We start from the raw sequence: 23117 nt of genomic DNA on the forward strand, positions 1-23117 counted from the left end.
GGAGCTGGTGAAGCTGGTTTACCAGCATGGTCATGTGGGGTTGAGTGTGAGTAGGCCAGCTGTCTTTATGAAAGCAGTGTTTTGGGGAATATATTGTGTCAGGGTCCCACCCCGACAGACTTGTCTGTTTTGTCCAGTCCATGTGCTCCTCTCCTCCTGCCTCCCTAAACCCCTCAATCTCTATTCCCTACGTTAGTCCACTAATACAGTTCACTTGAAGGAGTGACTGAAAATGAGTGAGTGAATTCAGACAGCCGTTGAGCGTACATTGGTTGTACATTGGTTGATTCATTATTGCGGTGAAATGTGGGATTGATTGCACATTGTCTAGTCCTTGTTTGCTTGGCTGTGTGCACCTGACTCTAATGTGATGCTCCCTATATATTGTTCTCCTTTATATTATACTCCTCTCCCTCATGTCTTGCTGGTTCGTTGTGTGCACCTTTCTTGCTTGTGTCTACGGTGTTAGCGCGTGTATATATTTATTTTTGATAAATTCTAAATTTTCTTTGTTCCTGTGTGTGTGTGTGGTGAGTGGGTGGGTTGTGTGTGTGGTGGGTGGGTGGGTGTGTGTGTGTGTGTGTGTGTGTGTGTGTCTGTGTTTTACTAGTTCCAGTCTTTATTTTGCTTTAGTTCTCCCAGGAATAACTTTAGTTCCCTTTCGAGGGAACTCGCGATGCGTCTGCAACGCTTTGGGAACGCCCCCAGCGTGAATGCGTCTGAAGCATTTATGTCAACTAGTCCAATGGAAAGAATAAGCGTCACGGGCGGGTGATGTCATGACCAGGAAGAGATAAAAGCGCATCCGGTTCAAACCGGCATTAGCTTCTGTTGCCTCAGCAAGCAATCTGTGTCACTCTTAACTTATTGTTGTCTGTTCAATATATATATTGGAAAGTCATGGCGAAACAAGTTTACAAACAGTGTGCTTCTCCCTGCCCGCGTTATTTAACGGGTGGGGATACACACAAGCTTTGTGTAATTTGTTTGGGAGTGGAGCATGCGGTTTAAGCCTTCGAGGGGGCTGAATGCCAGCATTGCGAGATGCTTCCGCTTCACATGCTACGCTCCCGCCTGTCACTGTTTGATGAAAGTGGCCAGGCTCACGATCCTCAGGGTGCAGGACCCGCTGCGTGGAGAATGCATTACTGGGGATCCCAAAAGGATCTTTCAGAGGGGTTGGAGACTGGTTCGAGGGCCTTTGGGAGAGCAATTGGGCGGTCTATGGCAGCACTTGTAGCCACTGAGAGGCACCTCTGGTTGAATCTTGCTGAGATTAGGGAGAAAGCTCCGATTGATCCTTGATGCTCCGATTGATCCGTCTGGTCTCTTCGGCGACGCAGTAAACGGGGTCGTCGATAGATTTCAGGAAGCAAAGAAGCAATCGGAGGCATTTTTAAAAATTCTCCCTCGCAGTGTCCAACCCCCTGGGGCTGCTGGGCATGAGCAGTCCCAGCCGTCGAGCTCCTCATATCGTCAGCAGCAGAAAGAGAGTGGTGCGTCTCGTGCTGCTCCACACAAACACTGAAAGCAGACGCAAAACTCTCAGCCGAAGCCTTTTAAGTCAAAGCCGGATCTGAGGACCGTTCTTCAGGCTAAGAAGGCTTCGGCCCAAAAGAAAAGGTCCTGACGTCACTAGCGTCAGACCTGTGAGGGCAGCCCCAACCAGGGTGGAGCGATGTACACCTCAGAATACGGTGCCCGTTCCATCTCGGTGTCCTCATGGGGCCGTTCTGCCAACCCCGACACCCTTGGTGCTTCGGGGCGCAGCGGTCTCCAGCGAGCCTCTGGCGCAGTGTCAACTCGACATTGCGTCAGACTCGCAACCTCTGAGGGGAGTTCAAAAACAGTCAGTTCAGGTAGTTCCTGCTTGTATGTTTCAGGCTCCCGAACTGGCTGTCTCTTTAACACCAGAGGCCAGCCTCCAGAGGCTGGTTCCCTTAGTAGATTCTCTGACAGCGTGGAAGCTACTGCCAAATATGGAAACTGTGGGTTTGGCTTCTGAGGGGGCCCAACTCATAGAGAGTGGTCTCTCAACCGAGGTTGTCGAGACCATTCCAAGCTCCAGAGCTCCCGCTACGAGGAAACTTTACTCACTTAAATTGAGAGTTTTCACTTCTTGTGACACTCTTCTTGTGTCACCAGCGTCAGTTGGATCCGGTTAACTGTTCAGTGAACACAGTACTCAAATTTCTGCAAGAACGTCTTACATGAGGTTTATATCCATCCACGCTAAAGGTTTACGTTGCGGCCATTGCGGCTTTCCACGCCTTGGTGGGTGGTACTTCATTGGGTCGAGATCCCCTGATTACTCATTTCCTTAGTGGCACCTTGAGGCTGAGGCCTGCAACTCGCACTAGGGTGCCGGCCTGGGATCTTGCAATAGTTTTGTAAGGCCTGTCTAGGGCTCCATTCGAAAAAAATCTTTTTTTTTAAGACTATCTTTCTGCTAGCTATTTCATCCCTCAAAAGAGTCAGAGACCTTCAGGCCCTTTCGGTTTCCCCCACTTGCCTTGAGTTTGCACAGGGGATAGTCGAGGCATTCTTATATCCAAGGTGCCGACCATGATTCCGAGGCCTATTGTGCTGCAGGCTTTCTGTCCTCCTTTTACCTCTGACCAGGAAAAGCTGAACCTCTTCTTGTGTCCAGTGCGAGCACTAGACACTATGGTTACAGTCGTAACCTTAGACGTTTCCCTTTTGATTTTGAATTTGTTGCTGTCTACTCTTTTCTTTATTTTTCTCTCTAGTTCCCTGCAAGGTTGCAGTCTTGTTTTTTAGTCAAGCTCCAGTCATTTATTCCTAGAAATTATTTATTTTGCTTTCGTCTTGTTTGCAAGCTTAAGTTATTATTTTTTTAGATTTCTTTGTTTTCTTTTTCTTTTCTAATTCTTTTCTTCAGGCATCCAGCTCTTCTGGTGCTACTGTACGTCTAGTCTCATCACCTACTGTCAAGCCTTTGCTTCCCTGAGCCGCTACCTTTTCTCCGTCATTGGTCATTGCGATTGGTACAGTCTAATTCCAGACCAGCCAGTTCTCCCATTGTGTATTACCCCTATTGTTTGGACTTAGTTCCCGCCTCACTAATCTTGTGCTGTGTATTTTATTGTTAATAGATATTACCATAAATATATGGTAATGCTGTTGTGTTTATGGAGTTGTTTAATCATCCTCTGCTGAGATATAGATTTTATTGCAGTTGATTTCATCTAAGGCTGTGTGGTTGTAAGACAGTTGTAGTTGTTGTGTTTCTACTCATTTCCTCCCTTTTTTTTCTGTTCTTGTTGTTCCTCTTATCTTCAGTGATTCTGCTTGTTAACCGCAGGTGTCATCTCTAATGCTCAATCATCACTTTTGTGAATCTTCTTTTTTTCACTAACTGCAACATTGCTTCAGTGTTACTTTTACTCTCTATAGATTGGGACCATATGAAAACTGAGCAGTGTCTGTTTAACACTGAGGATTTTACTGTTAACACTGCTGGATTTTACACAGCAACATGTGTTTCTCTTTATTAAATAATTTATTCAATTAGTTTGGAAAATTGTCTTGATCTTTATTTAACGATTAACGCAAATTAAGAAACGTGATATGTAACACATGCCAGTTTTGTTGTGGTCTAGCTGGGATCATACTAGCACCCAAAAACAACATGCTGGTCAACCAGCATCCCAAGCTGGTCCCAGTTTGCAAAACATACCTTATACTGGTGACCATGCTGGATTTTTTAGCAGGGAAGGTCATGCGTTCATAAAGTTAAAGGAGAACTCTGGTCAATTTTAACATTGAGCTAATTTTTTTGTAGATTTGGAGTGCTGTCAGAAAATCGGTGTTTCCTACACCGTGTTATCCTTTTTTAAAAATGTTTATTCAGCCAGCTCACATACCTGTATTTACTTCCTGTTTTCGGTCGAAGTCCAGAGTAGTTGATTGTCGAGTTCGCACGCGCGAACAGTGAGTCTCCACAGTTGCTTAATTACCAATGATCGCGCGACCGAACTCAACAATCAACTACTCTGGACTTCGACCGAAAACCGGAAGTAAATACAGGTATGTGAGCTGGCTGAATAAACATTTTTAAAAAAGGATAACACGGTGTAGGAAACACCGATTTTCTGACAGCACTCCAAATCTAGTTGATTGTCGAGTTCGCGCGCGCGAACAGTGAGTCTCCACAGTTGCTTAATTACCAATGATCGCGCGACCGAACTCAACAATCAACTACTGTGGACTTCGACCGAAAACAGGAGGGTTTTCACCAACGTCACGTTCTGGGCGGTAACCCGGATGCGCGGCCATTATGGAGGCACTCGGATGTAAACAACAGCATGGATTGCACTGTTTATGTACTACTGAACACATTGTTACTCTAATAAAACACGGAAAAAACACGTGGTATGTGCGAAATCATATAGAGAAGGACTTAGTAAGCAGGAGAGAGTGCAACATTTTGACAAACTAAAGTTAATATGTGGTAAAGGTCCGAACGAGCTAGCTTCTCTAGCCCGTACTGCAATTCTTCCTTCTATTTCTTATCCAGACATAGGCTACGTTCAGATTGTCAGTCCAAAAAAAGCACATGAAATCCGTTTCAAGCTACATCCATATGTGTTTTGAAATCCCATTCAAATCACATATCAGGACATCGGCTTCAGTCTGAACGATCGGATTTCGCGTGGCAAGTTATGTGACTCTCACGCCACGTAAAATGTAAACGTCAGACGTTGTTAGAGGAAACATGTTGAAAGTCGCTGTCGAAACAATGCTGTGTTGTTGCAAAGTGCCGGACGAGCAGAACATTATTTCTGAAACATATTTCATATTTCAGGCGGCTACACATTTCCATGTTGTAAAATTTAAATAAGACAAGACAACATCTCTATTGCAAATGCAAACCCCTCCATCAACACAATGACAATGTCAGTGCCAGATTGCCCAAGAGCTGCATGGACACACAAATCGGATCTGAACAGTTGCGATACACAGTGTGGACATAATTTTAGATCAGATTCCAATCGGATACAAAGATAATCGGATTTGGACTGACAGTGTGAATGTAGCCATAGTTAAATACGTCAACATTTTAGCCATAGTCAACGCTTCATTTACATATGTGGTTGATGAGCTGATGCTGTGCCTCTCTCAACCACAAACGCCTTCTTTCGTCAGTTTTTTGCACTCTTCTCTTTAACTTTTGGCAGTCTATAGAACTCGAAATGTTTTTTCCCGATGCGACCGATTAGTACAGACCAAAACTCGACCATTTTTCAGCAGCAATAATCAGCCAAATTTGCGAATCCGTTCAGTTCAATGGCATTGTTTACGTTCAGTGCCTCCAAAATGGCCGACTTCCGGATTGATGACGTGTCGTGAAAACCCTCTATGTGAGCTGGCTGAATAAACATCACTTTTATTAATATCTTTCATATCTACTGCAGTCAGATTCACCGTGTTCACTCTGAATAAAATCCCTCACATGGCTGTGCACTTGTAATGACACATCAAGGATGTTAAGAGGCTAAAAGCAGGTTTAAAACTTGCCCCATTTAAGTCAACAGGGTGCACATTTTTAAAAAGAGGATAACACGGTGTAGGCAACACCGATTTTTGTCGTTGTTCTCTGTACTGACAGCACTCCAAATTCACAAAAAAATTTGCTCAATGTTAAAATTTACTGGAGTTCTCCTTTAACATGAATGCAATACAAGTTGCTTTGGATAAAATCATCTGCCAAAAGTATAAATAAACATGTATTTCGATATATTGCATAAAGCAGGGTGTTAAACTCAGTTCCTGGAGGGCCACAATCCACAGCTTCAACCTTATAATTAAACACCTGATCCAGCTAATCAAGTCCTTCAGGCTTATTGAAGACAACAGATATGTGTGTGTTGAAGGGTTTTAACTAAACTCTGCAGTGTTCCAGGAACTGAGTTTTGCACCCCTGGCCTAAAGCAACTGTGATGTGTGAACTCAACTGGTGTAAAGTTTACCATTTAACTTCCTGTGAGCAGACTAAAGTGTTTTAAGTGCTCATATTATGTTATTTGTTTTGGGGTCTCTGTAACAGGAATTGAGACTGGAATCGCTGACGACTCCTCTCGGCAGTTCATAATCAAATAATTCTTAAGGAGACAATAAAAAATTTTTGTCATGAACTTTGGTCTTTACAAATTTGCAATCATTTTAAATTCAGAAGCTATATACGCATGCACTGCATTAAAGATAATATTCACATTTTCTCTTACGTTTATATCCACATGTTTCTATTCCATTTTCTCTTATCTTTTCAGTAACAATGGTCACAATAAAATCACACTTGCAAACATTCAGAATCAACTAAGATTTAAACTGAAACTTTAAACTCTTCTCAGGAGTCATCTGTAATTTCAGGAATAGCTCCAGACAGCAGTGCTGGACTGAATCAAGGAATCAGAAATACATATAAAAAAATCTCATCAAATTTCTAACCCCAGGTAACTCCACTGAAGAGAGAGAGAGAGAGGTCACTTCTCCTAAGTGGACTAAAGTTCCTCTGATTGTTCTGGGTTTCTCTCTTGTTTTTGCTCTCGGAGGTCTCTGCGCTCTCGGGGTGATTTGTAAGTATAACTGATACTAGATCTCTGCTCTGTTCAGGGTTGTATTGGCTGAGTTACTGTACGTAATTATACTTGACCTAACACATGTAGCATCATTAGAACACGCAATTTTAGTAGCTTTTTATGTGTGAAATCATACTTCTCAGCAAAGATTTTTTATCAGGCAAGTATTGTCAAACAAATCTCCATATTGACGGTGTAAACTGTTATTAATTAAGCCTGAAGACTTCATTTACAAACTCCATTCAAACTTTGTTTTGTGGATCATTTCAGTCTTAAGTGTGCATTATGTGGACTTTCCTCAAAAACACATTTCCACTGCTGCTTTTGTCTTTATCAGATAATCATAAGCTTGCTGATTTCGAATCACTGAATGAGCAGAACATCATGATTTCAGAGACACTGGAGGCTCAAGAGATCATAATCACAGGTGAGAAAACTGTATTTCATAAACGGTAAAGCACAGACATGTTTCATTAACAGTGTTGAGTGTTCATTGAACTGACCATGTGAGAAACGTTATCTGCTTGTTCTCCTGTTGTCTTTTCACCAGCCATGAAGAAAGAGTTTAATGATCTCACAGCCAGATACAACACACTTCGAGAACGGCTGTCCGTTTACGAAGGTGAGTTCAGTTTACATGCGACACCAAGTATGAATATTTCTGCACATGGAAAGAGTTTGATTAACTTTATGATCTAAATAATGCAGGTGAAATTGACTTTTTAATTCATCTTTCACAGCTCAGTCTTGTGATTTCTCTGTGAATGGCCGGTTAGCTTGTCGTGGAAAGCTGTATTTATTCAGCTCTGATAAACTGGTAGAGCACAGTGTTGAGTGTTTATTGAACTCACCATGTTAGAAACTTGATCTGCTTTTTCTCCTTTACTATTTAATTGTCTTTTCACCAGCCATGAAGAAAGAGTTTAATGATCTCACAGCCAGATACAACACACTTAGAGAACGGCTGTCCGTTTACGAAGGTGAATTCAGTTTACATGCGACACCAAGTGTGAATATTTCTGCACATGGAAAGAGTTTGATTAACTTTATTATCTAAATAATGCAGGTGTAATTGACTTTTTAATTCATTCCTCACAGCTCAGTCTTGTAATATCTCTGTGAATGGCCGGTTAGCTTGTCGTGGAAAGCTGTATTTATTCAGCTCTGATGAACTGAGCTGGTCGAGCAGTCGAGATGTCTGTGTTTCAAAAGGAGCCGATCTGGTGACCATAACCAGCCAATCAGAACAGGCAAGTCAGATCAATTAGAAATGAATATGTTTTGATCACACAAATAAAACAAAGCTTTTAAAGGGTTTCTATTAACCTATACATTTACCTTCACATATACCAAAAACACTTATTTTACACTATCACTTATGTACATTTCCCCATTAGGATTTTCTGGTGTCTAAAATTAGAGAGACGCACTGGATTGGTCTCAATGATCTGGACACTGAAGGACACTGGGTTTGGGTGAATAAACAAACTCTCAATGACACCAGACTACAGTAAGAACTCTGCATGTGTAATCATGTCTAGGAATGTTAATCAATGTACAAATATACAGATGTTTTCTAAAAATATTACTGCAACTGCATTATTGCTTGTTTGTCTCTTAAAGGTTCTGGTTCAGCGGGAATCCCCAACAACCTAATAACCGGAGAGAACATGATCCGTCTGGAGAGAATTGTGTTGCTCTGGGAGATGTGACAAGCAGCTTAGACTCTTGGTTTGATGCTTCTTGTAAAACACAGAAAAAGTTTATCTGTAAAAAGGAATATTAATTTTCCTCCATCAGTGGTACTGCATGTTATTGAAGAGGTCTCGCATGTAAATACAGGGAAAATGATTGTCAGCAAATTTCAGTTTTTTTGTGTGATTGTGCCTGATTTCTGTCCAAGAATATTGTTCATGAAACTGCTGTGGTCGGCAGGTGGAAACCTTGCAGTTCTTCTTGGAATAAAACGTTTTTCTTGGAATAACCAAGTGCTTAAGTAGCCTACAAATAAGAGTATATGTGGACAAGATCTCTTTTGTTTATGTATCTAAAATAACTGCAAAAGAAGAACAAAAATATTTGAAGTTTAAAGGGTTAGTTCATCCAAAAATTTAATTCTGTCAATGAGATTCATTCACGTTTGAGCTTCAGCAAGAACCAATGAGGTTCATTCTCGTGTTACGCAGCACGTTTGAGCTTCAGCAAGAACCAATGAGGTTCATTCTCGTGTTACGCAGCACGTTTGAGCTTCAGCAAGAACCAATGAGGTTCATTCTCAGTGTTACGCAGCACGTTTCAGCTTCTGCAAGAACCAATGAGGTTCATTCTCATGTTACGCAGCACGTTTGAGCTTCTGCAAGAACCAATGAGGTTCATTCTCGTGTTACGCAGCACGTTTGAGCTTCTGCAAGAACCAATGAGGTTCATTCTCGTGTTACGCAGCACGTTTGAGCTTCAGCAAGAACCAATGAGGTTCATTCTCATGTTACGCAGCACGTTTGAGCTTCAGCAAGAACCAATGAGGTTCATTCTCGTGTTACGCAGCACGTTTGAGCTTCAGCAAGAACCAATGAGGTTCATTCTCGTGTTACGCAGCACGTTTGAGCTTCTGTAAGAACCAATGAGGTTCATTCTCGTGTTACGCAGCACGTTTGAGCTTCTGCAAGAACCAATGAGGTTCATTCCCGTGTTACGCAGCACGTTTGAGCTTCAGCAAGAACCAATGAGGTTCATTCTCATGTTACGCAGCACGTTTGAGCTTCAGCAAGAACCAATGAGGTTCATTCTCGTGTTACGCAGCACATTTGAGCTTCAGCAAGAACCAATGAGGTTCATTCTCGTGTTACGCAGCACGTTTGAGCTTCTGCAAGAACCAATGAGGTTCATTCTCGTGTTACGCAGCACATTTGAGCTTCAGCAAGAACCAATGAGGTTCATTCTCATGTTACGCAGCACGTTTGAGCTTCAGCAAGAACCAATGAGGTTCATTCTCGTGTTACGCAGCACATTTGAGCTTCAGCAAGAACCAATGAGGTTCATTCTCATGTTACGCAGCACGTTTGAGCTTTAGCAAGAACCAATGAGGTTCATTCTCGTGTTACGCAGCACATTTGAGCTTCAGCAAGAACCAATGAGGTTCATTCTCATGTTACGCAGCACGTTTGAGCTTCAGCAAGAACCAATGAGGTTCATTCTCGTGTTACGCAGCACATTTGAGCTTCAGCAAGAACCAATGAGGTTCATTCTCGTGTTACGCAGCACGTTTGAGCTTCTGCAAGAACCAATGAGGTTCATTCTCGTGTTACGCAGCACGTTTGAGCTTCAGCAAGAACCAATGAGGTTCATTCTCGTGTTACGCAGCACGTTTGAGCTTCTCCAAGAACCAATGAGGTTCATTCTCGTGTTACGCAGCACGTTTGAGCTTCTCCAAGAACCAATGAGGTTCATTCTCGTGTTACGCAGCACGTTTGAGCTTCTGCAAGAACCAATGAGGTTCATTCTCGTGTTACGCAGCACGTTTGAGCTTCAGCAAGAACCAATGAGGTTCATTCTCGTGTTACGCAGCACGTTTGAGCTTCTGCAAGAACCAATGAGGTTCATTCTCGTGTTACGCAGCACGTTTGAGCTTCTGCAAGAACCAATGAGGTTCATTCTCAGTGTTACACAGCACGTTTGAGCTTCAGCAAGAACCAATGAGGTTCATTCTCGTGTTACGCAGCACGTTTGAGCTTCTGCAAGAACCAATGAGGTTCATTCTCGTGTTACGCAGCACGTTTGAGCTTCAGCAAGAACCAATGAGGTTCATTCTCATGTTACGCAGCACGTTTGAGCTTCTGCAAGAACCAATGAGGTTCATTCTCAGTGTTACACAGCACGTTTGAGCTTCAGCAAGAACCAATGAGGTTCATTCTCGAGTTACGCAGCACGTTTGAGCTTCAGCAAGAACCAATGAGGTTCATTCTCGTGTTACACAGCACGTTTGAGCTTCTCCAAGAACCAATGAGGTTCATTCTCGTGTTACGCAGCACGTTTGAGCTTCTCCAAGAACCAATGAGGTTCATTCTCGTGTTACGCAGCACGTTTGAGCTTCAGCAAGAACCAATGAGGTTCATTCTAGTGTTACGTAGCACGTTTGAGCTTCAGCAAGAACCAATGAGGTTCATTCTCGTGTTACGCAGCACGTTTGAGCTTCAGCAAGAACCAATGAGGTTCATTCTAGTGTTACGTAGCACGTTTGAGCTTCAGCAAGAACCAATGAGGTTCATTCTCGTGTTACGCAGCACGTTTGAGCTTCTGCAAGAACCAATGAGGTTCATTCTCGTGTTACGCAGCACGTTTGAGCTTCAGCAAGAACCAGTGAGGTTCATTCTCGTGTTACGCAGCACGTTTGAGCTTCAGCAAGAACCAATGAGGTTCATTCTCGTGTTACGCAGCACGTTTGAGCTTCTGCAAGAAACAATGAGGTTCATTCTCGTGTTACGCAGCACGTTTGAGCTTCAGCAAGAACCAGTGAGGTTCATTCTCGTGTTACGCAGCACGTTTGAGCTTCTCCAAGAACCAATGAGGTTCATTCTCGTGTTACGCAGCACGTTTGAGCTTTTGCAAGAACCAATGAGGTTCATTCTCGTGTTACACAGCACGTTTGAGCTTCAGCAAGAACCAATGAGGTTCATTCTCGTGTTACGCAGCACGTTTGAGCTTCAGCAAGAACCAATGAAGTTCATTCTCGTGTTACGCAGCACGTTTGAGCTTCAGCAAGAACCAATGAGGTTCATTCTCGTGTTACACAGCACGTTTGAGCTTTTGCAAGAACCAATGAGGTTCATTCTCGTGTTACGCAGCACGTTTGAGCTTCTGTAAGAACCAATGAGGTTCATTCTCGTGTTACGCAGCACGTTTGAGCTTCAGCAAGAACCAATGAAGTTCATTCTCGTGTTACGCAGCACGTTTGAGCTTCAGCAAGAACCAATGAGGTTCATTCTCGTGTTACACAGCACGTTTGAGCTTCTGCAAGAACCAATGAGGTTCATTCTCGTGTTACGCAGCACGTTTGAGCTTCTGCAAGAACCAATGAGGTTCATTCTCGTGTTACGCAGCACGTTTGAGCTTCTGCAAGAACCAATGAGGTTCATTCTCGTGTTACGCAGCACGTTTGAGCTTCTGTAAGAACCAATGAGGTTCATTCTCGAGTTACGCAGCACGTTTGAGCTTCAGCAAGAACCAATGAGGTTCATTCTCGTGTTACGCAGCACGTTTGAGCTTCAACAAGAACCAATGAGGTTCATTCTCGTGTTACGCAGCACGTTTGAGCTTCAGCAAGAACCAATGAGGTTCATTCTCGTGTTACGCAGCACGTTTGAGTTTCTGCAAGAACCAATGAGGTTTATTCTCGTGTTACGCAGCACGTTTGAGTTTCTGTAAGAACCAATGAGGTTCATTCTCGTGTTACGCAGCACGTTTGAGCTTCAGCAAGAACCAATGAGGTTCATTCTCGTGTTACGCAGCACGTTTGAGCTTCAGCAAGAACCAATGAGGTTCATTCTTGTGTTACGCAGCACGTTTGAGCTTCAGCAAGAACCAATGAGGTTCATTCTTGTGTTACGCAGCACGTTTGAGCTTCTGCAAGAACCAGGAATTTCTGAAAACAATGTAACGACAGGTGGGACGCTGTCACGATCCCAGTTCTGTGTTTTATAAGGACTTTGTGTTGAAATGTGTTCTCAGTCTCATTGTCTCTGTTTTTCCTTCCTGTGTTTGGTTTCTGTTTCTTTAATTACCTCGTTAGTTCCTATGGTTACCGTCATCAGACACACCTGTAGTTAACCATGCTTGATTTCCTTGTGTATTCAAACTCATGTGCTTCGGTCATGTTTTGTTAGTTGTTGTTTGCTCTTATGGTGTTCGGTTGTGGGGTGCCTGGATGTCCTGGTTCGGTCGTGGGGTGTCTGGATGTCCTGGTTCGGTCGTGGGGTGCCTGGATGTCCTGGTTTTGCCCTTTGAGTTCATGTGAACCATTTGCCTGTTTCCCTGTCTTGATTATCTGTGTTTTTGTCTTTTGCTATTAAAGTTATGTGCACACTTAGATTCTCACTCTGCCTCGTCCCTACAAACCCATTACAGACACACATTAAATATCTCCGCTGTATCACAATAGTTCACACACTTTAACTCGACAATAGCATACACAATTTAATTAATCACCGATAAGGCTTTCATTTGCAGTTCATATTTAATATGACTAATGTATAATGTATAATTATTTCTGAAGTGAAGATCATGGTAATGCACTAGCAATGACTCTCCTATTAAAGACTGAATTCATTGTAAACTTTTGAGGTTTTTGAAAGGTTTTGGATGGTAATTCCTTCAGATGGATTTAGTAACACTCGAGTCATTACTATTGGGTTACCAGGATCTTCACTTTAGAATCCTGATCCAAATAATTAGTAGTTCCTTAAGAAAGTTGAGTCATTACTATCCAAAAAGGAATTTAATGTAAACTTAGAAAGCAATGCAAGTCACTTAGAATAAAAGCATCTACCCAATGCATGAATGTGAAAATGGTTCTTGCTCTTTGATATTTGTCTATGAATTATATGTTGTTTAATTATACGTTTTATTTATTTATTTATTTATATTTTTGAAACAGGAAAATATTAAGGACAATCAGGCCTGGCTCAGTATAAACTGATTTTCAGCAGGTTCCTGCTCTGCAGAACATTAAACCACATACACAACAAAGCTCAAACACTAGACAGCTAGAGACAACAGACACACAAACCAAGATATTGGGCAACAGGAGGGGCTATAAAGCCGTCTCAATGGTCCCAGATATACCTGTCCACTAAATTGCGAGCAAATGTTATTTTAAACAACTCATCTTGATGTGCTGTGGGATCTCATTCCAGGTTTTTGTGAGCACATAAAAAAAAAGATCTCTGTCCATAACAGTTTCTACAAGCCGGTAAAGGCAAAAGTCCATTTATAAATGATCTCGAAGTTTCGGAACCAATTCGGTTAGAGCAGTTACAGTGTGTCCATTTGAGATTTGATGAAACAGGTTTATCTCATGGCTTATTTTATAGTTCTGAAATGTCAAGTCATTACACAATGATAGTGCAGTACAGTGGTGAGTCCAGCCTGGGAGCCTGACATGGATCTTATGAGCTCTATTATAAAGTCTTATTACTGGTTCAATAATCTCATTTGTTGTTAGTGACCAAACAGGTAAACAATACGACAAAGTGGACAGAATGATGGCATGAAGATAGGTTTTTGAAACAGAAAACAACAAATGTGATCTAATTTTGCTATAAACATAACTTTTGATTTAACTTTCTCGTTAGGGTTTGAACATGTTCTTGATAAGTAAGATGTGAGTCAAGGTAGACTCCCAAATACTTATATGCTGATACAATTGAACGCGTTTGATTAGAAAAAGTGATAGGATTAGATATGGATAGTTGTCTTCTAGATGAATAAAAATACATGCATTGTGTTTTCTTGACATTAAGTGTTAAATGATTATCTTGCAACCAGTTCTGTAAATGCTGCAGATCCGTGTTAAGTTTGTGATTGATTGTGTCAATATTAGAACCAGAAAGAAAAATAACTGTGTCATCAGCATACAGCAAAGAACTAGAAAAATTCAAAACACAGGGAAGATCATTAATATACATAAGGAAAAGTAAAGGACCTAAAATACTGCCCTGTGGAACTCCCATAGAACACACTCGTGGCTGTGATGTTACTGTGCCGATTCTTACAGTCTGAGATCTGTCACTTAAATATGATGTAAACATATCTATTGCCGAAGATGACAAATGAAAAGAAAGAAGTTTGTTTAACAGAATTTGATGATTGACTGTATCGAAAGCTTTCTGAAAATCTATGTATATAGCTCCAGTAATCTGACCCTCGTTTAGAGACGCACGTATTTGCTCCGTGAGAAGCAGCAAAGTAATATAGTTGACCGCAAGGGTCGAAAGCCATGCTGGCAATCATTGAGCAGGTTATTATTTTCAAGGTGGTTAATTAGTTGATTATATAATATTTTTTCAAGCAATTTGGAAATTGTTGGAAGAATTGCAATTGGAAGATAATTGGAAATATTAGTTGGATCATCAGATTTAAACATCGGGGTGATATGGGCCGTTTTCCACATGGCAGGAAATACTGATTGTCTAATACACAGGTTAACTAAATGATGAAGGAGTGGTATAAGAGTACTGGCATGAGTTACATAACAAAAGTTATGTTTAAATTATATATATATATCACAAGCATGAGACGCATTCAGAGAACACAAAATATTTCAGATTTCAAAAAAAGAGAATTGCTGATATAATGCTGGTACTGATGTAAGAAACAGAGGAATAGTAAATTTAGAGGATAATTCTTGTACAGATGCAAATAAAATACTCATTTAAAAAATTAGCAATTTTATCATGATCAGTAAGAAGAGTACCATTTATGGATAATTGTAAACTATTATTATTTTTAATTTTATTTTCACCAGTTATAGATTTCAATGTTCGCCATAAAGTTCTTGGGTTGGAAACTGTTCGACTAATTTGATTTTCATAATAAGACTGTTTTGCTTTGTATAATTCAAACTTACACTTATTTCTAAACTGTGTGAAAATAAGCTTAGCTTCAGGTGTTTTTAATAATCTGAAGGCTTTCAGGGAAGTGGCCTTCTTTTTTAGGAGCTGTAAAATAGCAGGAGTTAACCAAGGTACTGTATTTTGTCTAATATGTATTTTACAGGTAGTTGTATATTTTTGATGTATTGTCTCCACTCTCCTATGGAAATTTGACAGAACATGATCAGGATTTTGTAAAAACATCTCGTTACTCCAGTCAGTATCAGCAAATTCGGCATTAAACTGAGACAATTTTGAATTTGGTACTTTTTTGATGTAATTATTTTGGCTGTGTAAAACATTTCCTAATGACATATATGAGTGAGTGATCTGAAACTGCTGTGTTTATCACTCCTGATATGCCATACTTGGAAGGTTGATTAGTGAAAATAAGGTCCAAAATAGAATTTCGTGTTTTACCAAATCTAGTGTGATCTTTAATTAATTGATGAAGACCATATTTTATAGCAGTTGTTTTCAGAAGTTTAGAGGAATTATCAATCCAATTTAAATTTATGTCACCAAGAATAACAAGCTCGTTAGTTTTAACAGATTTTATTAAGTCCGAAAACGGCAATAAATATGCAGTTGGACTGACATTTGGAGGCTTGTAAGTGACAATAATAGTAACTGGAAAATGATTTGTAAAATGAATAACCAATTGAAGTGACTCTGATACTGTTGATAGTTTTACTAAAGAATGTGCATATTTTTTATGTACATAAAGAGCAACACCACCACCAGTTCTATCAATCCTGTCTTTGCGATATAATGAATAGTTTTCAATCGCAAGAAATGAGTCTGGTATAACAGGAGTCAGCCATGATTCCGATATTGCCTTAACATGAGCCTTTGTTTGAGTGAGCATGATTTTAAATTCATCCTTCTCATATTTAGATGGCAAACTTTGAAACCTCTGATTCTACCAAGTTGGCATAAAGTAACTGGATTTTTCCTTAGACACAATGGTCTATTTTGTGCTCTGACAGGTTTAGAATTAAAGCCTGGGATAACAGAAGGAGAATTAAATGGCAACTGAGGTGTAATCATTGTGCCTACAGGTTGTTGAAAACACTGCGATTGAGATAAATCCATGTGTGGGACACCTGCATGTAAACCCATGCCCAAATTGTTATTTAAAACATGAGTATAAAATCCCATAAAAATATAGTATAAAAGTATAAAATATAAAAAGCGGACATAAAGGCATTTTTGCCCGGACCAGGGTTTAGTTCAATATTTCCGATAAATAAAAGAACAGATAGAGTCTTAATGAGGACTTTTGGCGCTTATCTACAGTAGCAGCATCTCTCGTGCCCATGGGTTTAAACTTAAAGTCATTTACCCACCGGTGGAAGATGATAGCGCGGGTCGAAATGATTGTCCGTTCGAACTGAGGAATGATGTCAAAACGAGAGGCACAACTTGCATGATCCTCCGGTTGCATACATAAGGTAGAGCACTGCAAACTTGGAACACGAAGCCGGCCAGACGAAAACCAGGCCTGCTCTCCACATATGGCTCCTCCGTGCTGGACATTGGGCGCACACCACAACCCGCCTCTACGGGAGGGCGAAAAGGTCTCTCGAGGCCGGACATCCCCACTCAGGCTCAGTCACTCCAGAGACTATTTATATAGAGACATGCCACTTCCTCAATCCTTAATACAACTATATAGGGAAAACCCGTAACGCCAAAGATGGCGGTTGTATGCACATGCCCGCCCCTCCCGCTGGAAAGCCAATCGTCTGCTTTTAACAGTCAAGCCGGGAAACATTTAAGCCTATCGTCTGGTTCCACTGACGCATGCGCACAGTTGAGGTTTGCGACAGCGCAAAATTCGTTACTGTTTGAAAAGGCGGCAGATTTGATATGCAGTGTATGTGTGAGTTGTGTAATATCAGACATCAGAAGTCTCCCGCAGATTGATAGCGGCTCCCTGATGCCCACAAATTAGTTCAAATCTCCCGCAATCTAGAGCGAGCGAGCAAGAGCTCGCACATACTGTGCTTCAAACTGTGTAGCGCGCGCACGAGAGAGAGGGAGAGAACCCTTGCGCATGCGTAGTAAAAGTATAACCTGTGGGGAAAAAGGCGTTTTAAACCTTATTTTGGGGCAAAGTCATCAAACTTTTTCAGCAATTTTTATCATATATTACTGCTGTTTCTATACAAGCAGTTTTTATGTCCCGGTGACCAGTGAAAGTGCAGTTCTGACTCTCTGCCCATTCATTTAGATAGGAGCCTGGTCTTGTTAGTCCGAAATAGCTGCCCGGAGGCCTTGCCTTGCCAAGAGTGGCATGACTTGCCTAAAAGGACTTTGGTCACTCTCTCGAGACAAGTAAGATGGCTAGGGACTTGAACAACATTAAAGGCAATAGAAAACAGGCAAACACAGCAACAACACAGCAAAGGACCCAGTTCAGCTGGTGTAGTAAAGGCTCCACGCCGGGTTTGAGTTGTTGATCTTTAGTTGTTAAAGAGTGCCCGTATTGGCGTTTGTGAGTTGTCCAAACAAAGCGGTTGACCCGCACTTTACGGTACTTGAGCAAATTAAACAACGATAGCATTATAACTGCAGTAAATCTGGTAAAAAAAACAGACCTGCAGACATCTGTAATACCAGATATTTGATATTACCAGCTCGCTGTGACAGCCGCCATCTTGGTTTAACGCGCCAAGCGTGTAAAGATGCCCCAAAACTCGTAGATTAACAACAATCTCATCAGCAAATATCCATATTGTTCGAATAAGAAACAGAAGCCAAAATAGGGACATATAAAATAAATGTTATTATCCATTTTCTGAATTTCTACACTGTAGTGGCTTCTATATAGACACCATCATCATCATCATCAGGAAAGACTGCCGGACACCGATGCAACATAACAACTGTGTGTCCCAGCTTCAATATATAATTATTGTATGGAAAAAGAAAAAAAACAAGAAAAAAAAAGAAAAGAAAAAAAAGAAACCTAGTTTAGTCTCTCTTTAGTTTGTTTACACTCACCATAAAACTGTGGCCCAGGGCAGAGAGAGCGAGTGTGTGTGTGTGTGTTCAGGGCATCGCACCGGCGGCCGCAGGAACCTGTGTGGCGAGAGCACTGGGAGACGAGATGACCGGAGAGCCGGCGATGTTGGCCATCGGCTGGGACGAGGACATGGATGTGACGCCTCCTACAGGCACACAAACACAGTCAGCATTTAGAAGCAAACACACTCGCAGTGTGTCAAGGATCAGCTGACACTCTGACTCCTTGAAGACCTGCAGATCAATGCCTTTTAGTAACGTCATGTTCCTCATGAACACAGAAAAATACTCTTTTAATCTTAATTCTAGTATGTAATTCTCAGTTCAATAAGCATGATCCCGGAGGGAGTCACATGACTGACCTGTGATCATACTGGACGTGCTGACAGGAGTGGATCCAGCGGACAGGCCTGAAGTGGAGCCAATCCTCGCCTGTTCTTTCACAATGGGATCTGACACGAGAAAAAATAATAATTTGTTACATTCATACAGCGCTTATCTGGGTACTCAAAGCGCTTCACATATGGGCACAGTGATGAAATGCATGATGCAATCAATTGAGTACATAAACCTTTTATTTCAAATGAGCGAGCAAATCCTGTGTCCACATGACAACCGCTTTAGTTCCTACAGAGACATTGCTCACACTTCTCAATCATTTGATCACATGTAAATGTCAACTTTGCAATCAAGGTGTTTTTGAATCAGATTGGGATATTGGTTCTGCTTCCTTGGCTATTGACTAAGAGATCCTAGACTCTGGCATGAGGAGCACAGCAGTTGATCTTCATAGTTTCAGTAGATGAAGACACTCACAGAAATAAGGGTGCTCCATGGCCTCGCGGGCGGTGAGGCGAGCTTGGTGGTCGTAGCGCAACAGTTTGTCCAGGAAGTCCAACGCTTCGGTACTGACCAGGTGCTGGTTCTCACTGTGGACAAACCGTTCCCACCTTTTCCGGGAATGTCTGGAGAGAGATAGTAAAATCCTTAAAGTGAGGTCAAAGTATTACATGTATAAACACAATCACACATCTCAACGTACCTTCCCAAAATGTCATTGAACCGTGGGTCGAGCTCGATGTTGTATTTGTCGATGTAGTCGTAGAGGTCCTCTGTGCCCAGGACTTTGGCAATCCGTACAAGCTGGACAAAGACACAGTACTGGTTAAAAACAGCAGAGGGCAGCAGACACAGATCAACAGATCAAACCAACCGACAGCCTGAAGTCATTACACTGGTTCCCTCCACACAAACACAGTTTTCCATTGGCTGTTGGATTATTGCAGAAAATAAGTTCTGTGACCAACACAAGTTTATGCTTCTTGCCTGTTTTATTCATCATGATAACCTTCACAGATTGAGACAACTTTTGTAAATTGTGAAGCCTAAATTCAGAATAGTTTGCAAGACGTGATTGTAAACACAAAGCAGACAACTGAGTAGATGAGTTTTCCTGTTCGGTGATGATGTTTTATGTCCCGTAAACCTCTGTAATCCAATTTAGCCACTTGTTGATGTTTTGTTTTTTAAATCACAAGGGGGTATTAGTGATGTATTTTATGTCATAGAATAAAATGTGAAAATATCTTGAACGTGAACCTTATTTTAGGCATTTAACCACAAATCAATTTAAAAACCAATTGACTTCAGGAAGTGCTAAAATGAACTTTTAAAAACACCCATCTTAAATGTTTGCTGCCTAAAAAGCTAATTTTATATTTCATCTGACCATAGAACCCGTACCGTTTGAAGTTTCAGTAGTGTCCGTTACTTTTCAAACGTTCTATGGACAGCTGAAACAAAACAAAAAAGAAGTTTTTGGCAGCAAACCTTAAAATGGGTTTGGTTCATAGAGGGATAAAAAGTGCCCCGTAAAATGAAATACTCTGCTGTATCTTTAATGCTGTGGGCCTAATGTTCTGGCAGAGGTCTTGGACATCTTGTTCAGACATGGCATCATGGATTCAATCAAATCCCAACAGATAAAAAATCAAAACCTGACGGCCTCTGCTAGAAATCTTGCAATGGACTCTAATGGACTATAATGGATCTTCCAACAGGACAGTGATCCAAAAACAAACATCAAAATCAAAATGTGTCACTGAGCACAAAACCAAGCCTCTGCAATGGCCATCCCTGTCCCTGACCTGAACCCTATAGAAGATGAGTGGCTGAACTGCAGAGAACATGGATCTGGGAATCTGCGGGATCTGGAGAGATTCTGTGTGGAGGAATGCTCTCTGATCTCTCGTCAGGTGTTCTCCAAACTCATCAGGCATTAGGGGAGAAAACTCAGAGCTGTTATCTTGGAAAAAGGAGGTTACAAAAAGTATTTAATAAAAGAGGGCAAATAGTTGTTCCCAGCATGTTTTGGAGAAAAACATTCTTTTATTTCAATGAAAGTTTAGATTTTTGCAAAAAAAAATAATAAAATATCAAAAGGATTAACAATACAGATTTATTTTTTACAGCATATTTACAAAGGGTGCAAATAATTCTGACCAGCACTGTACATCACAGGCCCACGAGGAAAATTCTGGGATTCAGAATTTATTTGTTTGGAATATTTGATCACTTTAATACAATATGTATGACCCCAGGTATCTCTCTCCAAAACCGAGAGAGAGAGACCCCAGGTAGCCCCAGGTTCCACCCACTGGCAATATTTGAAAAATGATGGAAAAGTGGGCAGAGCCCAGCGGATGGGGGCGTGCACCTGAGACACGTCTCTCTGTAGGCAAGGGCGTGGTTAGCTGGTACCCTCTTACATCACAGGGCACCACAACTTCCAATAGGAAAATTCAACTAAAGTAGCTACCGTTCAACCTGAAGAACTCAGCACTCAGACGTTTTTACACCATTAATTAAAACACTTTATACCCAAATGTCAAAAAAATTACTTGAAACAATGAACAGCAATAATAAAGCCCCAGTCTTACAGATCATTAACTAAAAAAAGTTGTTTTAGGGTTTAGTTACCCTTTAAGGACAATATAATGTTAGTCCACAGCCCCTCACCAGGGGGTGCTGATGCTATGACGAGGGAGGCTGCACCCTTCCCCCGTTACTGGACAGCTTGTCTATAAAACAGAGGGTTTCTTTATAGAAGTTACACATCCTGAATAACCTTCGTGTTCTTCACGTCCTGAATTACCTTCACAGCTGAAGATGCGTCTGTTTGTCGTCTCGATGCTGCTGGTGTTTGGCTTTCCGTTCATCATGACTGATGTTGTAGATTCATTCGAAACATGCAGTCAGTTTTTTTTAAAAGAACAGCCTCCAAATATCTCTGGCATTCTGGAGAATTCAGTCTCAATGAATCAGAATCGGTACAGAATAATCTGTCAAAAAATTGAGAAGATTTACAGATATGCAACTCTCTACGACACAACAAATAAGATTGCGATATTCTCAGCTTACAAATATACTGGGTATCACAAAGTGAATCGTGTTCCATGGAGGATCGAGCAACAGGTGAGGTTGCAAATTCCTATTTTTCTTATTCCAGTTATGTTTTAGAAAAACTCATTATTGTCTCTTTTTTTCTCTGTCAACTATCTGTTCTGTAGCTTAAAGATTCAGATCAGGCTAAGGACGGAGACTATCTGAACAACAAAATGAATGTGAATCGTGGACACTTATTTCCATGCTGCCATGCAGCTGATGAAGACACTGTCAAATCTACGTTCACACTGACCAATGCTGTGCCGCAGTCCATAAGCTTTAACGGTGGCAGCTGGAGCCACATGGAGCAAAAAGTTAGAGGTATCATGAATTCTCAATGCATTGATCAAAATAAAAAAATCTTGGCTTATGTGTTGACAGGAGCTGTGCCGAACACTAAAACACCACCAGATTTATTGAATAACAGAGTAAACCCTCACACATGTGGACAGTGTTCTGCTGCTATAACAGTAACAGCAAAAAATGGTTGTCTCAAGCTCACTGGGCTGAAAACATAGATGAGAGCAAAAATAAAGGCAAAACAATCAGTGTAAAGACCCTGAAGGAATTACAGGACTTTCTGAAGAGCAAATATAATAAAGAAAGCTCACTATTTAACGGCGACTGTTTGGATCTTTTAGAAGCAGATGTAAGTCCACCTCTAGAAGCAGATGCAAGTCTAACTCTAGAAGCAGATGCTTGTCTACCTCTAGAAGCAGATGTAAGTCCAACTCTAGAAGCAGATGCAAGTCCAACTCTAGAAGCAGATCCAAGTCCAACTCTAGAAGCAGATCCAAGTCCAACTCTAAAAGCAGATGCAAGTCCAACTCTAAAAGCAGATGCAAGTCCAACTCTAGAAGCAGATCCAAGTCCAACTCTAAAAGCAGATGCAAGTCCAACTCTAAAAGCAGATGCAAGTCCAACTCTAAAAGCAGATGCAAGTCCAACTCTAGTAGCAGATGCTTGTGATGATGAGCCAGACGTCAAGAAACAATAATGATGGTCCACCATTAAAAATATACCAGCAGCATTTTGGTCCTGGTTATGTGGCTATTGAGCTTTTTTAAATATAAAGTTGTCATGAAAAAACAAGTATTACAGATTTATGTTATTAATTCATTCTGACACTACTTTCTTTGACTAAAGCCAGACAAATAAATGCTTTCAAATCATGCAAAATAAAACGTATGTGTGTTGTTTATGTGTTGAACATGTCACATCAACCGTATCAGTGATTTTGGCATAACTCAAGAAGTGAACCAAAGATACTAGAATGCTATATAAATACTGCCAATATTAGTTGTAAAACACACAGACAAGATCACAAAAGACAAGTCAAATGGAAACGAAGGCTTAGGTCAGTTCTAAGAAGTGACTCCAAATGCAGTATAAATAT

At 41.1% G+C, this 23117-nt stretch overlaps 2 protein-coding genes, 1 long non-coding RNA gene and 1 pseudogene across 3 annotated transcripts; 3 read left to right on the forward strand and 1 right to left on the reverse strand.

The window, feature by feature from the left end:
* Positions 1–6408: 6408 nt before the first annotated feature.
* Positions 6409–7252, forward strand: LOC130069058 (uncharacterized). Its single transcript, XR_008803734.1, has 3 exons — positions 6409–6599; positions 6940–7029; positions 7153–7252. It is a non-coding gene; the product is annotated as an uncharacterized LOC130069058 (long non-coding RNA).
* Positions 7253–7512: 260 nt separating this feature from the next.
* illr1 (immune-related, lectin-like receptor 1) lies at positions 7513–8388 on the forward strand. The gene is made up of 4 exons (XM_056232755.1): positions 7513–7582; positions 7701–7852; positions 8000–8112; positions 8226–8388. Exons 1-4 carry the CDS (start codon positions 7513–7515, stop codon positions 8386–8388), a joined length of 498 nt encoding a protein of 165 aa, XP_056088730.1.
* Positions 8389–18015: 9627 nt separating this feature from the next.
* LOC130069078 (casein kinase II subunit alpha-like) lies at positions 18016–19468 on the reverse strand (the record flags this gene model as incomplete). Its single annotated transcript, XM_056232768.1, has 4 exons — positions 18016–18423; positions 18640–18729; positions 19094–19242; positions 19320–19468. Coding segments are annotated over 4 exons (507 nt in total), but the record flags the coding sequence as incomplete, so codon positions are not given.
* A 1970-nt stretch (positions 19469–21438) lies between these two features.
* LOC130069079 (endonuclease domain-containing 1 protein-like) lies at positions 21439–22718 on the forward strand (annotated as a pseudogene).
* Positions 22719–23117: the final 399 nt, after the last annotated feature.

This window comes from Rhinichthys klamathensis, unplaced genomic scaffold, assembly GCF_029890125.1.
Source record: "Rhinichthys klamathensis goyatoka isolate OS25496 unplaced genomic scaffold, OSU_Roscu_1.1 h1tg000354l_1, whole genome shotgun sequence".
NCBI classification, from domain to species: Eukaryota; Metazoa; Chordata; class Actinopteri; order Cypriniformes; family Leuciscidae; genus Rhinichthys; species Rhinichthys klamathensis.

Coding starts and splice junctions, on each gene's coding strand:
- illr1 (XM_056232755.1), top strand. CDS start 7,513: ATGAAGAAAGAGTTTAATGATCTCACAGCCAGATACAACACACTTAGA. Junction 7,853..7,999: donor TAACCAGCCAATCAGAACAG/GCAAGTCAGATC, acceptor TTTCCCCATTAG/GATTTTCTGGTGTCTAAAAT. Junction 8,113..8,225: donor CTCAATGACACCAGACTACA/GTAAGAACTCTG, acceptor TGTCTCTTAAAG/GTTCTGGTTCAGCGGGAATC.